At 49.9% G+C, this 15928-nt stretch overlaps 1 protein-coding gene across 2 annotated transcripts; it reads right to left on the bottom strand.

Moving 5' to 3' along the window:
• Positions 1 to 2468: 2468 nt before the first annotated feature.
• On the bottom strand, positions 2469 to 15661 carry LOC138780817 (ATP-binding cassette sub-family C member 8-like). Of its 2 annotated transcripts, XM_069956735.1 has the most exons (4): positions 15532 to 15661; positions 11508 to 11570; positions 11215 to 11382; positions 2469 to 2742 (listed from the first exon to the last, which is right to left on the bottom strand). In XM_069956735.1, the coding sequence occupies exons 1-3, from the start codon at positions 15658 to 15660 to the stop codon at positions 11245 to 11247; spliced, it is 330 nt and encodes a 109-aa protein (XP_069812836.1). In that variant the 5' UTR covers position 15661; the 3' UTR covers positions 2469 to 2742; positions 11215 to 11244. The 2 variants fall into 2 exon arrangements, with proteins under 2 accessions (XP_069812836.1, XP_069812835.1); XM_069956734.1 differs by lacking the exon at positions 11215 to 11382.
• Between the last annotated feature and the right edge of the window lie 267 nt (positions 15662 to 15928).

Raw genomic sequence — 15928 nt, 5'->3', positions numbered from 1 at the left:
AGTTACCTCCACCACCAGGGGGCAGTCTGTATACAGTGGTGTCAGTTACCTCCTCCACCACCAGGGGGCAGTCTGTATACAGTGGTGTCAGTTACCTCCTCCACCACCAGGGGGCAGTCTGTATACAGTGGTGTCAGTTACCTCCACCACCAGGGGGCAGTCTGTATACAGTGGTGTCAGTTACCTCCTCCTCCACCAGGGGGCAGTCTGTATACAGTGGTGTCAGTTACCTCCTCCACCACCAGGGGGCAGTCTGTATACAGTGGTGTCAGTTACCTCCTCCACCACCAGGGGGCAGTCTGTATACAGTGGTGTCAGTTACCTCCACCACCAGGGGGCAGTCTGTATACAGTGGTGTCAGTTACCACCACCAGGGGGCAGTCTGTATACAGTGGTGTCAGTTACCTCCTCCACCACCAGGGGGCAGTCTGTATACAGTGGTGTCAGTTACCACCACCAGGGGGCAGTCTGTATACAGTGGTGTCAGTTACCTCCTCCACCAGGGGGCAGTCTGTATACAGTGGTGTCAGTTACCTCCACCACCAGGGGGCAGTCTGTATACAGTGGTGTCAGTTACCTCCTCCACCACCAGGGGGCAGTCTGTATACAGTGGTGTCAGTTACCTCCTCCACCACCAGGGGGCAGTCTGTATACAGTGGTGTCAGTTACCTCCTCCACCACCAGGGGGCAGTCTGTATACAGTGGTGTCAGTTACCTCCTCCACCACCAGGGGGCAGTCTGTATACAGTGGTGTCAGTTACCTCCTCCACCACCAGGGGGCAGTCTGTATACAGTGGTGTCAGTTACCTCCTCCACCACCAGGGGCAGTCTGTATACAGTGGTGTCAGTTACCACCACCAGGGGGCAGTCTGTATACAGTGGTGTCAGTTACCTCCTCCACCAGGGGGCAGTCTGTATACAGTGGTGTCAGTTACCTCCACCACCAGGGGGCAGTCTGTATACAGTGGTGTCAGTTACCTCCTCCACCACCAGGGGGCAGTCTGTATACAGTGGTGTCAGTTACCTCCTCCACCACCAGGGGGCAGTCTGTATACAGTGGTGTCAGTTACCTCCACCAGGGGGCAGTCTGTATACAGTGGTGTCAGTTACCTCCTCCACCAGGGGGCAGTTTTGGACTGATGTGCTGATAGAAGACACTGCTGGAGCACCGGATGAATGTAATCCCGGCCTTATATTACACAGAGATGCGGCCAACAACCTCAGGATCAGTCACATTAGTCAGTGGAGAGACTGCAGCCACCCACATCCTGGAATGTAATGTCAGAGGCTTCTATCCGATCAGCGCCCTCCTCTCCTATAGTATCAGCCCCCTCCTCTCCTGACATCCTCTGTGCTGCTGTGACCTCCCCTATAGATCAGCCCCCTCCTCTCCTGACATCCTCTGTGCTGCTGTGCCCTCCCCTATAGGATCAGCACCCTCCTCTCCTGACATCCTCTGTGCTGCTGTGTCCTCTCCTATAAGATCAGCCCCCTCCTCTCCTGACATCCTCTGTGCTGCTGTGTCCTCTCCTATAAGATCAGCCCCCTCCTCTCCTGACATCCTCTGTGCTGCTGTGTCCTCTCCTATAAGATCAGCCCCCTCCTCTCCTGACATCCTCTGTGCTGCTGTGTCCTCTCCTATAGTATCAGCCCCCTCCTCTCCTGACATCCTCTGTGCTGCTGTGTCCTCCCCTATAGTATCAGCCCCCTCCTCTCCTGACATCCTCTGTGCCGCTGGGACCTCCCCTATAGTATCAGCCCCCTCCTCTCCTGACATCCTCTGTGCTGCTGTGACCTCTCCTATAGATCAGCCCCCTCCTCTCCTGACATCCTCTGTGCTGCTGTGTCCTCTCCTATAAGATCAGCCCCCTCCTCTCCTGACATCCTCTGTGCTGCTGTGTCCTCTCCTATAAGATCAGCCCCCTCCTCTCCTGACATCCCCTGTGCTGCTGTGACCTCTCCTATAAGATCAGCCCCCTCCTCTCCTGACATCCTCTGTGCTGCTGTGTCCTCTCCTATAGTATCAGCCCCCTCCTCTCCTGACATCCTCTGTGCTGCTGTGTCCTCTCATATAGTATCAGCCCCCTCCTCTCCTGACATCCTCTGTGCTGCTGTGTCCTCTCCTATAAGATCAGCCCATCCTCTCCTGACATCCTCTGTGCTGCTGTGTCCTCTCCTATAAGATCAGCGCCCTCCTCTCCTGACATCCTCTGTGCTGCTGTGACCTCCCCTATAAGATCAGCCCCCTCCTCTCCTGACATCCTCTGTGCTGCTGTGTCCTCTCCTATAAGATCAGCCCCCTCCTCTCCTGACATCCTCTGTGCTGCTGTGACCTCTCCTATAAGATCAGCACCCTCCTCTCCTGACATCCTCTGTGCTGCTGTGTCCTCTCCTATACGATCAGCCCCCTCCTCTCCTGACATCCTCTGTGCTGCTGGGGTCCGTGATGCAGTGACAAGTGGGCGGAGTCAGTGAGCAATCCTTTATTTTTCAGTGCGGTAGAAATTTTTGGCTTTTTTGCGTCTCATAAATAGAAAATATAAAACACTTCATATAAAAAGCTACAAATCCCGGGGTCACAGGTCACGGGTCACGGGTCACGGGTCACATGTCGGCGCGGACAAAGGAAGCAAAGACCCCGCCCTCCTGGGCCAGGAGACTCTCCGGCGTGTCGTATTCCAGAATGTTCCCACGACGCATGACGATCACCAGGTCGGCGGTCAGGATGGTGTGCACCCGATGCTGCAGGGAGAATGCAGGAGGAAGATTAGGAGAAGAGGAGGAGGATGGGGGTTGTAGGACACTGATGAGGAAAGGTCAGGGGTCAATTCTACATGCTGCTGGGTGGGCAGGGTCTGACACACACAGAACCTGAAGCTGCATCCCCCTCCTCCCCTGTCACAGCATACATCCTCACACACACAGAACCTGAAGCTGCATCCCCCTCCTCCCCTGTCACAGCATACATCCTCACACACACAGAACCTGAAGCTGCATCCCCCTCCTCCCCTCTCACAGCATGCATCCTCACACACACAGAACCTGAAGCTGCATCCCCCTCCTCCCCTCTCACAGCATGCATCCTCACACACACAGAACCTGAAGCTGCATCCCCCTCCTCCCCTCTCACAGCATGCATCCTCACACACACAGAACCTGAAGCTGCATCCCCCTCCTGCCCTCTCACAGCATGCATCCTCACACACACAGAACCTGAAGCTGCATCCCCCTCTTGCCCTCTCACACAATGCATCCTCACACATACAGAACCTGAAGCTGCATCCCCCTCCTGCCCTCTCACAGCATACATCCTCACACATACAGAACCTGAAGCTGCATCCCCCTCCTGCCCTCTCACAGCATACATCCTCACACAAAGAACCTGAAGCTGCATCCCCCTCCTGCCCTCTCACAGCATACATCCTCACACATAAAGAACCTGAAGCTGCATCCCCCTCCTCCCCTCTCACAGCATACATCCTCACACAAAGAACCTGAAGCTGCATCCCCCTCCTGCCCTCTCACAGCATGCATCCTCACACATACACAATAAACAGGTTTTAGTGACTGAGGAGGCGCCGGAGGTTTTACTGTGCTTACATGTTGTTGCCTAGGCAACGATCACCATTTTTCCATAGGAATAAAACTTTTATATTAATAAAGCTTTTATTTCTTATTTTAATATTAACGAATGAATCAAGTGATCGATATATAGAGTGCTATAGGTTAAAAACAGCCGTGTCTATGGATTAGCGAGTTCTCAATATGGAGTCAATGTAGTTGTCTTCTGCCGCTGTTCACATTGGTGCAGAGGAAACACTCTGCGTGGTTGGGGCTAGTGGTGTAGGGGTTAAATTACCCTCTGGAGTCACTATCAATGTATTGTGCTTCGTGCTACAGCGATTTACAGTATAAATGGGCCGTTGTATTTAGCGAAGCTGCTCAGACCGCCGGCCGGTGACACTTCTGCGCTGTAGATGTGATCTGAGAAGAAGCGCACTCTGCCTATATATTATGTAATAGATACGTATCGCTTAGGTGTATGAGAGAAGAAGCGCACTCTGCCTATATATTATGTAATGGATACGTATCGCTTAGGTGCTGTATCTGAGAAGAAGCGCACTCTGCCTATATATTATGTAATAGATACGTATTGCTTAGGTGTATGAGAGAAGAAGCGCACTCTGCCTATATATTATGTAATAGATACGTATCGCTTAGGTGCTGTATCTGAGAAGAAGCGCACTCTGCCTATATATTATGTAATAGATACGTATCGCTTAGGTGTATGAGAGAAGAAGCGCACTCTGCCTATATATTATGTAATAGATACGTATCGCTTAGGTGTATGAGAGAAGAAGCGCACTCTGCCTATATATTATGTAATAGATACGTATAGCTTAGGTGCTGTATCTGAGAAGAAGCGCACTCTGCCTATATATTATGTAATAGATACGTATCGCTTAGGTGCTGTATCTGAGAAGAAGCGCACTCTGCCTATATATTATGTAATAGATACGTATCGCTTAGGTGCTGTATCTGAGAAGAAGCGCACTCTGCCTATATATTATGTAATAGATACGTATCGCTTAGGTGTATGAGAGAAGAAGCGCACTCTGCCTATATATTATGTAATAGATACGTATAGCTTAGGTGTATGAGAGAAGAAGCGCACTCTGCCTATATATTATGTAATAGATACGTATCGCTTAGGTGCTGTATCTGAGAAGAAGCGCACTCTGCCTATATATTATGTAATAGATACGTATCGCTTAGGTGCTGTATCTGAGAAGAAGCGCACTCTGCCTATATATTATGTAATAGATACGTATAGCTTAGGTGTATCTGAGAAGAAGCGCACTCTGCCTATATATTATGTAATAGATACGTATCGCTTAGGTGTATGAGAGAAGAAGCGCACTCTGCCTATATATTATGTAATAGATACGTATCGCTTAGGTGTATGAGAGAAGAAGCGCACTCTGCCTATATATTATGTAATAGATACGTATAGCTTAGGTGCTGTATCTGAGAAGAAGCGCACTCTGCCTATATATTATGTAATAGATACGTATCGCTTAGGTGCTGTATTTGAGAAGAAGCGCACTCTGCCTATATATTATGTAATAGATACGTATCGCTTAGGTGTATGAGAGAAGAAGCGCACTCTGCCTATATATTATGTAATAGATACGTATCGCTTAGGTGTATGAGAGAAGAAGCGCACTCTGCCTATATATTATGTAATAGATACGTATCGCTTAGGTGCTGTATGTATGAAGAAGCGCACTCTGCCTATATATTATGTAATAGATACGTATCGCTTAGGTGTATGAGAGAAGAAGCGCACTCTGCCTATATATTATGTAATAGATACGTATCGCTTAGGTGTATGAGAGAAGAAGCGCACTCTGCCTATATATTATGTAATAGATACGTATAGCTTAGGTGCTGTATCTGAGAAGAAGCGCACTCTGCCTATATATTATGTAATAGATACGTATCGCTTAGGTGCTGTATCTGAGAAGAAGCGCACTCTGCCTATATATTATGTAATAGATACGTATAGCTTAGGTGCTGTATCTGAGAAGAAGCGCACTCTGCCTATATATTATGTAATAGATACGTATCGCTTAGGTGCTGTATCTGAGAAGAAGCGCACTCTGCCTATATATTATGTAATAGATACGTATCGCTTAGGTGTATGAGAGAAGAAGCGCACTCTGCCTATATATTATGTAATAGATACGTATCGCTTAGGTGCTGTATCTGAGAAGAAGCGCACTCTGCCTATATATTATGTAATAGATACGTATCGCTTAGGTGTATGAGAGAAGAAGCGCACTCTGCCTATATATTATGTAATAGATACGTATAGCTTAGGTGCTGTATCTGAGAAGAAGCGCACTCTGCCTATATATTATGTAATAGATACGTATCGCTTAGGTGTATGAGAGAAGAAGCGCACTCTGCCTATATATTATGTAATAGATACGTATAGCTTAGGTGCTGTATCTGAGAAGAAGCGCACTCTGCCTATATATTATGTAATAGATACGTATCGCTTAGGTGCTGTATTTGAGAAGAAGCGCACTCTGCCTATATATTATGTAATAGATACGTATAGCTTAGGTGCTGTATCTGAGAAGAAGCGCACTCTGCCTATATATTATGTAATAGATACGTATCGCTTAGGTGTATGAGAGAAGAAGCGCACTCTGCCTATATATTATGTAATAGATACGTATCGCTTAGGTGCTGTATGTATGAAGAAGCGCACTCTGCCTATATATTATGTAATAGATACGTATCGCTTAGGTGTATGAGAGAAGAAGCGCACTCTGCCTATATATTATGTAATAGATACGTATAGCTTAGGTGTATGAGAGAAGATGCAGCAGAGTTGTATGTGTATGAGAGAAGATGCAGCAGAGCTGTACGTGTATGAGAGAAGAAGCGCACTCTGCCTATATATTATGTAATAGATACGTATCGCTTAGGTGTATGAGAGAAGAAGCGCACTCTGCCTATATATTATGTAATAGATACGTATCGCTTAGGTGTATGAGAGAAGAAGTGCACTCTGCCTATATATTATGTAATAGATACGTATCGCTTAGGTGTATGAGAGAAGAAGCGCACTCTGCCTATATATTATGTAATAGATACGTATCGCTTAGGTGTATGAGAGAAGAAGCGCACTCTGCCTATATATTATGTAATAGATACGTATCGCTTAGGTGTATGAGAGAAGAAGCGCACTCTGCCTATATATTATGTAATAGATACGTATCGCTTAGGTGTATGAGAGAAGAAGCGCACTCTGCCTATATATTATGTAATAGATACGTATCGCTTAGGTGCTGTATCTGAGAAGAAGCGCACTCTGCCTATATATTATGTAATAGATACGTATCGCTTAGGTGCTGTATGTAAGAAGAAGCGCACTCTGCCTATATATTATGTAATAGATACGTATCGCTTAGGTGCTGTATCTGAGAAGAAGCGCACTCTGCCTATATATTATGTAATAGATACGTATCGCTTAGGTGCTGTATGTAAGAAGAAGCGCACTCTGCCTATATATTATGTAATAGATACGTATCGCTTAGGTGTATGAGAGAAGAAGCGCACTCTGCCTATATATTATGTAATGGATACGTATCGCTTAGGTGTATGAGAGAAGAAGCGCACTCTGCCTATATATTATGTAATAGATACGTATCGCTTAGGTGTATGAGAGAAGAAGCGCACTCTGCCTATATATTATGTAATGGATACGTATCGCTTAGGTGCTGTATCTGAGAAGAAGCGCACTCTGCCTATATATTATGTAATAGATACGTATCGCTTAGGTGTATGAGAGAAGAAGCGCACTCTGCCTATATATTATGTAATGGATACGTATAGCTTAGGTGCTGTATCTGAGAAGAAGCGCACTCTGCCTATATATTATGTAATAGATACGTATCGCTTAGGTGTATGAGAGAAGAAGCGCACTCTGCCTATATATTATGTAATAGATACGTATAGCTTAGGTGCTGTATCTGAGAAGAAGCGCACTCTGCCTATATATTATGTAATAGATACGTATCGCTTAGGTGTATGAGAGAAGAAGCGCACTCTGCCTATATACCGTGTTTCCCCGATAGTAAGACACCCCCGAAAGTAAGACATAGTTGGACTTTCGGGGGCTGGGCTAAAGTAAGACATACCCCGAATGTAAGACATAGTACATAGGGCGGTATTTTTGTACTTTTATGTCCCTGCGCCCGTCCTGTCAGAGGCTCGCACGCGCGCGCACACACACACAACGCGCGGCCCGGCACGAGCGCTGCACGTCATGTGCAGGGACGCCGGTATTGGTGCGGGAGCTGAAGGAGCAGCAGGGCCCAGGTGACTGCCCGCACCGCCCCCGTCTGGTCCAAGCGACCTTCCCCCCACCCCCCGTGCGCGCACCTGTCCGCCCTCTCTGAGGCCCCGTCCTGCCGCACCGTCCATGCGCCCACCACCCGTCCGGTCCGGCGTCCCTGCTCACTGAGGGGAGTACAGGACAGCCGCCCTCACGTGCTGCTGCTCCTCCAGCTCTGACATGGCCGCCTCCCTGCACACACAGGACAACGTGTGACAGCTGACCTGTCATCTCATCCCCTCAGTAACAGTACAGGATAGGAGGAATAATGGGCTGCAGCAGGCGGGATAACTTATAGCTGTGTGTGTTATCCTGCCAGCTGCAGCACATCCATTCCTCCTATGTTACAGTCCTGCACTGTTACTGAGGGGACTACAGTCATACACCCCTGTCCGCCCCCCTATACAGTCATACACCCCTGTTTCCCCCCCCTATACAGTCATACACCCCTGTCCGCCCCCCTATACAGTCATACACCCCTGTCTCCCCCCCCTATACAGTCATACACCCCTGTCCAATATAAGACATACCCCAAAAGTAAGACATAGTGGGACTTTTGGGAGTAAAAAGAACGTAAGACACTGTCTTACTTTCGGGGAAACACGGTATTATGTAATAGATACGTATCGCTTAGGTGTATGAGAGAAGAAGCGCACTCTGCCTATATATTATGTAATAGATACGTATCGCTTAGGTGTATGAGAGAAGAAGCGCACTCTGCCTATATATTATGTAATAGATACGTATCGCTTAGGTGTATGAGAGAAGATGCAGCAGAGCTGTGTATGTGTATGAGAGAAGATGCAGCAGAGCTGTACGTGTATGAGAGAAGAAGCGCACTCTGCCTATATATTATGTAATAGATACGTATCGCTTAGGTGTATGAGAGAAGAAGCGCACTCTGCCTATATATTATGTAATGGATACGTATAGCTTAGGTGTATGAGAGAAGAAGCGCACTCTGCCTATATATTATGTAATAGATACGTATAGCTTAGGTGCTGTATCTGAGAAGAAGCGCACTCTGCCTATATATTATGTAATAGATACGTATCGCTTAGGTGTATGAGAGAAGAAGCGCACTCTGCCTATATATTATGTAATAGATACGTATAGCTTAGGTGCTGTATCTGAGAAGAAGCGCACTCTGCCTATATATTATGTAATAGATACGTATCGCTTAGGTGTATGAGAGAAGAAGCGCACTCTGCCTATATATTATGTAATAGATACGTATCGCTTAGGTGTATGAGAGAAGAAGCGCACTCTGCCTATATATTATGTAATAGATACGTATCGCTTAGGTGTATGAGAGAAGAAGCGCACTCTGCCTATATATTATGTAATAGATACGTATCGCTTAGGTGTATGAGAGAAGAAGCGCACTCTGCCTATATATTATGTAATAGATACGTATCGCTTAGGTGCTGTATCTGAGAAGAAGCGCACATCTGCCTATATATTATGTAATAGATACGTATCGCTTAGGTGTATGAGAGAAGAAGCGCACTCTGCCTATATATTATGTAATAGATACGTATCGCTTAGGTGTATGAGAGAAGAAGCGCACTCTGCCTATATATTATGTAATAGATACGTATCGCTTAGGTGCTGTATCTGAGAAAGAAGCGCACTCTGCCTATATATTATGTAATAGATACGTATCGCTTAGGTGTATGAGAGAAGAAGCGCACTCTGCCTATATATTATGTAATAGATACGTATCGCTTAGGTGCTGTATCTGAGAAGAAGCGCACTCTGCCTATATATTATGTAATAGATACGTATCGCTTAGGTGTATGAGAGAAGAAGCGCACTCTGCCTATATATTATGTAATAGATACGTATCGCTTAGGTGTATGAGAGAAGAAGCGCACTCTGCCTATATATTATGTAATAGATACGTATCGCTTAGGTGTATGAGAGAAGATGCAGCAGAGCTGTACGTGTATGAGAGAAGAAGCGCACTCTGCCTATATATTATGTAATAGATACGTATCGCTTAGGTGTATGAGAGAAGAAGCGCACTCTGCCTATATATTATGTAATGGATACGTATAGCTTAGGTGTATGAGAGAAGAAGCGCACTCTGCCTATATATTATGTAATATATACGTATCGCTTAGGTGCTGTATCTGAGAAGAAGCGCACTCTGCCTATATATTATGTAATAGATACGTATCGCTTAGGTGTATGAGAGAAGATGCAGCAGAGCTGTACGTGTATGAGAGAAGAGGCAGCAGAGCTGTGTATGTGTATGAGAGAAGATGCAGCAGAGCTGTGTATGTGTATGAGAGAAGATGCAGCAGAGCTGTATGTGTATGAGAGAAGATGCAGCAGAGCTGTGTATGTGTATGAGAGAAGATGCAGCAGAGCTGTGTGTGTATGAGAGAAGATGCAGCAGAGCTGTGTGTGTATGAGAGAAGATGCAGCAGAGCTGTGTGTGTATGAGAGAAGATGCAGCAGAGCTGTGTGTGTATGAGAGAAGATGCAGCAGAGCTGTGTATGTGTATGAGAGAAGATGCAGCAAAGCTGTGTATGTGTATGAGAGAAGATGCAGCAGAGCTGTATGTGTATGAGAGAAGATGCAGCAGAGCTGTGTATGTGTATGTGAGAAGATGCAGCAGAGCTGTGTATGTGTATGAGAGAAGATGCAGCAGAGCTGTATGTGTATGAGAGAAGATGCAGCAGAGCTGTGTATGTGTATGAGAGAAGATGCAGCAGAGCTGTGTATGTGTATGTGAGAAGATGCAGCAGAGCTGTGTATGTGTATGTGAGAAGATGCAGCAGAGCTGTATGTGTATGAGAGAAGATGCAGCAGAGCTGTGTATGTGTATGAGAGAAGATGCAGCAGAGCTGTATGTGTATGAGAGAAGATGCAGCAGAGCTGTGTATGTGTATGAGAGAAGATGCAGCAGAGCTGTGTATGTGTATGAGAGAAGATGCAGCAGAGCTGTGTATGTGTATGAGAGAAGATGCAGCAGAGCTGTGTGTGTATGAGAGAAGATGCAGCAGAGCTGTGTATGTGTATGAGAGAAGATGCAGCAGAGCTGTGTATGTGTATGAGAGAAGATGCAGCAGAGCTGTATGCACTTGGCTGCTGGGACTAGAGTTGTTGCTGCCCCCTGTCAGTTGTATCTCACCATTACAGACCCCACCCTAGTCAATCTCCCTATTTTAGTCTTTATTAGGGTGGGTGCAGTTGAGACCACTAGTGACTGGTCACCGCAGAGCGCCCCCTGCAGGGAGTGTACGGGGATAGGAGGGGTTAGTCCTATAGGGGGCACCCAGGAGCAGCATACCAGCAGGCGGTGAGGACGACCCGACCAGCTCTACTTGTGACTCTTGACCAGAAAGGTAAAGAGACCGTCCGGGTTGGTGAGCAGGGACGTCGCCGAGTCACTTTCTATCAGAATGCCCTCAGAAAAGACTAAGACCAGCTCGGCATCCAAGATGGAGGAGACGCGGTGCTAGAGCGCAGGAGAGAGAGAGAGAGGGAGAGAAGCCAAGGTGAGAGGAAGGGGGACAGAGAGGAGAAAGACAGACGCTCAGCCAGAGACACCTCCATAGTGCAGCCCCCTCCCCCACTACTTACCGCAATAGTGACCACCGTCCGATCCGCAAACGCCGTCATCACCACCTTCTGCAGAATATTCTCCTGCAAGAGAAGCAGAATACGGTAACGTACCCCGGAGAGAGTGTGAGGCACTATGTGAGAGGGTGACCAGCTACAATACACAGAACCATCAGACAGAGCGGAGAGAAGAGAGCCGATCCTCCTGCTCCGTCCTAGAACCCTGCAGTCACAGACAGAGCGGAGAGAAGAGAGCAGATCCTCCTGCTGACTGCTCCGTCCTAGAACCCTGCAGTCATGGACAGAGCGGAGAGAAGAGAGCTGATCCTCCTGCTCCGTCCTAGAACCCTGCAGTCACTGACAGAGCGGAGAGAAGAGAGCTGATCCTCCTGCTCCGTCCTAGAACCCTGCAGTCACAGACAGAGCGGAGAGAAGAGAGCTGATCCTCCTGCTCCGTCCTAGAACCCTGCAGTCACAGACAGAGCGGAGAGAAGAGAGCTGATCCTCCTGCTGACTGCTCCGTCCTAGAACCCTGCAGTCACAGACAGAGCGGAGAGAAGACAGCTGATCCTCCTGCTCCGTCCTAGAACCCTGCAGTCACAGACAGAGCGGAGAGAAGACAGCTGATCCTCCTGCTCCGTCCTAGAACCCTGCAGTCACTGACAGAGCGGAGAGAAGAGAGCGGATCCTCCTGCTGACTGCTCCGTCCTAGAACCCTGCAGTCACTGACAGAGCGGAGAGAAGAGAGCTGATCCTCCTGCTCCGTCCTAGAACCCTGCAGTCACTGACAGAGCGGAGAGAAGAGAGCTGATCCTCCTGCTCCGTCCTAGAACCCTGCAGTCACAGACAGAGCGGAGAGAAGACAGCTGATCCTCCTGCTCCGTCCTAGAACCCTGCAGTCACAGACGAGGCGGAGAGAAGAGAGCTGATCCTCCTGCTCCGTCCTAGAACCCTGCAGTCACTGACAGAGCGGAGAGAAGAGAGCTGATCCTCCTGCTCCGTCCTAGAACCCTGCAGTCACTGACAGAGCGGAGAGAAGAGAGCGGATCCTCCTGCTGACTGCTCCGTCCTAGAACCCTGCAGTCACTGACAGAGCGGAGAGAAGAGAGCTGATCCTCCTGCTCCGTCCTAGAACCCTGCAGTCACTGACAGAGCGGAGAGAAGAGAGCTGATCCTCCTGCTCCGTCCTAGAACCCTGCAGTCACAGACAGAGCGGAGAGAAGACAGCTGATCCTCCTGCTCCGTCCTAGAACCCTGCAGTCACAGACAGAGCGGAGAGAAGAGAGCGGATCCTCCTGCTCCGTCCTAGAACCCTGCAGTCACAGACAGAGCGGAGAGAAGAGAGCTGATCCTCCTGCTCCGTCCTAGAACCCTGCAGTCACTGACAGAGCGGAGAGAAGAGAGCGGATCCTCCTGCTGACTGCTCCGTCCTAGAACCCTGCAGTCACAGACAGAGCGGAGAGAAGAGAGCTGATCCTCCTGCTCCGTCCTAGAACCCTGCAGTCACAGACAGAGCGGAGAGAAGAGAGCAGATCGTCCTGCTCCGTCCTAGAACCCTGCAGTCACTGACAGAGCGGAGAGAAGAGAGCTGATCCTCCTGCTCCGTCCTAGAACCCTGCAGTCACTGACAGAGCGGAGAGAAGAGAGCTGATCCTCCTGCTCCGTCCTAGAACCCTGCAGTCACAGACAGAGCGGAGAGAAGAGAGCTGATCCTCCTGCTCCGTCCTAGAACCCTGCAGTCACTGACAGAGCGGAGAGAAGAGAGCGGATCCTCCTGCTGACTGCTCCGTCCTAGAACCCTGCAGTCACTGACAGAGCGGAGAGAAGAGAGCTGATCCTCCTGCTCCGTCCTAGAACCCTGCAGTCACTGACAGAGCGGAGAGAAGAGAGCTGATCCTCCTGCTCCGTCCTAGAAACCCTGCAGTCACTGACAGAGCGGAGAGAAGAGAGCGGATCCTCCTGCTGACTGCTCCGTCCTAGAACCCTGCAGTCACTGACAGAGCGGAGAGAAGAGAGCTGATCCTCCTGCTCCGTCCTAGAACCCTGCAGTCACTGACAGAGCGGAGAGAAGAGAGCTGATCCTCCTGCTCCGTCCTAGAACCCTGCAGTCACAGACAGAGCGGAGAGAAGACAGCTGATCCTCCTGCTCCGTCCTAGAACCCTGCAGTCACAGACAGAGCGGAGAGAAGAGAGCGGATCCTCCTGCTCCGTCCTAGAACCCTGCAGTCACAGACAGAGCGGAGAGAAGAGAGCTGATCCTCCTGCTCCGTCCTAGAACCCTGCAGTCACTGACAGAGCGGAGAGAAGAGAGCGGATCCTCCTGCTGACTGCTCCGTCCTAGAACCCTGCAGTCACAGACAGAGCGGAGAGAAGAGAGCTGATCCTCCTGCTCCGTCCTAGAACCCTGCAGTCACAGACAGAGCGGAGAGAAGAGAGCAGATCGTCCTGCTCCGTCCTAGAACCCTGCAGTCACAGACAGAGCGGAGAGAAGACAGCTGATCCTCCTGCTGACTGCTCCGTCCTAGAACCCTGCAGTCACAGACAGAGCGGAGAGAAGAGAGCAGATCGTCCTGCTCCGTCCTAGAACCCTGCAGTCACAGACAGAGCGGAGAGAAGAGAGCTGATCCTCCTGCTCCGTCCTAGAACCCTGCAGTCACAGACAGAGCGGAGAGAAGAGAGCGGATCCTCCTGCTGACTGCTCCGTCCTAGAACCCTGCAGTCACAGACAGAGCGGAGAGAAGAGAGCAGATCGTCCTGCTCCGTCCTAGAACCCTGCAGTCACAGACAGAGCGGAGAGAAGAGAGCAGATCGTCCTGCTCCGTCCTAGAACCCTGCAGTCACAGACAGAGCGGAGAGAAGAAAGCTGATCCTCCTGCTCCGTCCTAGAACCCTGCAGTCACTGACAGAGCGGAGAGAAGAGAGCTGATCCTCCTGCTCTGTCCTAGAACCCTGCAGTCACTGAGAGAGCGGAGAGAAGAGAGCTGATCCTCCTGCTCCGTCCTAGAACCCTGCAGTCACAGACAGAGCGGAGAGAAGAGAGCTGATCCTCCTGCTGACTGCTCCGTCCTAGAACCCTGCAGTCACTGACAGAGCGGAGAGAAGAGAGCTGATCCTCCTGCTCCGTCCTAGAACCCTGCAGTCACTGACAGAGCGAAAAGATAGATGATCCTCCTGCTCCGTCCTAGAACCCTGCAGTCACTGACAGAGCGGAGAGAAGAGAGCTGATCCTCCTGCTGACTGCTCCGTCCTAGAACCCTGCAGTCACTGACAGAGCGGAGAGAAGACAGCTGATCCTCCTGCTCCGTCCTAGAACCCTGCAGTCACTGACAGCGGAGAGAAGATAGATGATCCTCCTGCTCCGTCCTAGAACCCTGCAGTCACTGAGAGAGCGGAGAGAAGAGAGCTGATCCTCCTGCTCCGTCCTAGAACCCTGCAGTCACAGACAGAGCGGAGAGAAGAGAGCAGATCGTCCTGCTCCGTCCTAGAACCCTGCAGTCACAGACAGAGCGGAGAGAAGAGAGCGGATCCTCCTGCTGACTGCTCCGTCTGTGACTGCAGGGTTCTAGGACGGAGCAGGAGGATCAGCTCTCTTCTCTCCGCTCTGTCTGTGACTGCAGGGTTCTAGGACGGAGCAGGACGATCTGCTCTCTTCTCTCCGCTCTGTCTGTGACTGCAGGGTTCTAGGACGGAGCAGAGAGAAGATAGCTGGGAGGAGGAGGAGGATGTGTATGATGTCACAGGGTGGAGCATGCAGTAATGGAGGAGGAGGAGGATGTGTATGATGTCACAGGGTGGAGCATGCAGTAATGGAGGAGGATGTGTATGATGTCACAGGGTGGAGCATGCAGTAATGGAGGAGGATGTGTATGATGTCACAGGGTGGAGCATGCAGTAATGGAGGAGGATGTGTATGATGTCACAGGGTGGAGCATGCAGTAATGGAGGAGGATGTGTATGATGTCACAGGGTGGAGCATGCAGTAATGGAGGAGGATGTGTATGATGTCACAGGGTGGAGCATGCAGTAATGGAGGACGGTCACTCACGGTTGCCATATCGATGGAGGCGGTGGCTTCGTCCATGATGAGGATGCTGCTCTTTCGGACAAACGCTCGGGCCAAGCAGAAGAGCTGCCTTTGGCCGACGCTGAAATTCTCTCCACCCTCGGTGACCATGGCGTCTGCAGGGGGAGGGGAAGACCGAAACATTTCCTGATAACCACGGCAACAGCTCAGGAGCCCCTGTGTATGGGGGGGGGGGGCTGTGTATGGGGGGGGGAGGGGGCTGTGTATGGGGGGGGGGCTGTGTAGGGGGGGGAGGGGGGCTGTGTATGGGGGGGGGGGGGGGCTGTGTATGGGGGGGGGGGGGGGGCTGTGTATGGGGGGAGGGGGGGCTGTGTATGGGGGGTGGTGGAGGGGGGGGGGGGCTGTGTATGGGGGGGGG

The sequence above is a fragment of the Dendropsophus ebraccatus genome, unplaced genomic scaffold (genome assembly GCF_027789765.1).
Source record: "Dendropsophus ebraccatus isolate aDenEbr1 unplaced genomic scaffold, aDenEbr1.pat pat_scaffold_866_ctg1, whole genome shotgun sequence".
Lineage (NCBI taxonomy): Eukaryota > Metazoa > Chordata > Amphibia > Anura > Hylidae > Dendropsophus > Dendropsophus ebraccatus.
The sequence above is the reverse complement of the archived record's forward strand: the minus strand, read 5'-3'. Positions and strand labels throughout refer to the sequence as shown.

Excerpts from the sequence above, each read along its gene's own strand:
- LOC138780817 (XM_069956735.1), bottom strand. The coding sequence starts at position 15,660 with ATGGTCACCGAGGGTGGAGAGAATTTCAGCGTCGGCCAAAGGCAGCTC. Across the intron at positions 11,571-15,531 it reads CCTCCATCGATATGGCAACC|GAGAATATTCTGCAGAAGGT; the intron begins GTGAGTGACCGT and ends CTTCTCTTGCAG. Across the intron at positions 11,383-11,507 it reads GGACGGTGGTCACTATTGCG|CACCGCGTCTCCTCCATCTT; the intron begins GTAAGTAGTGGG and ends CCTGCGCTCTAG.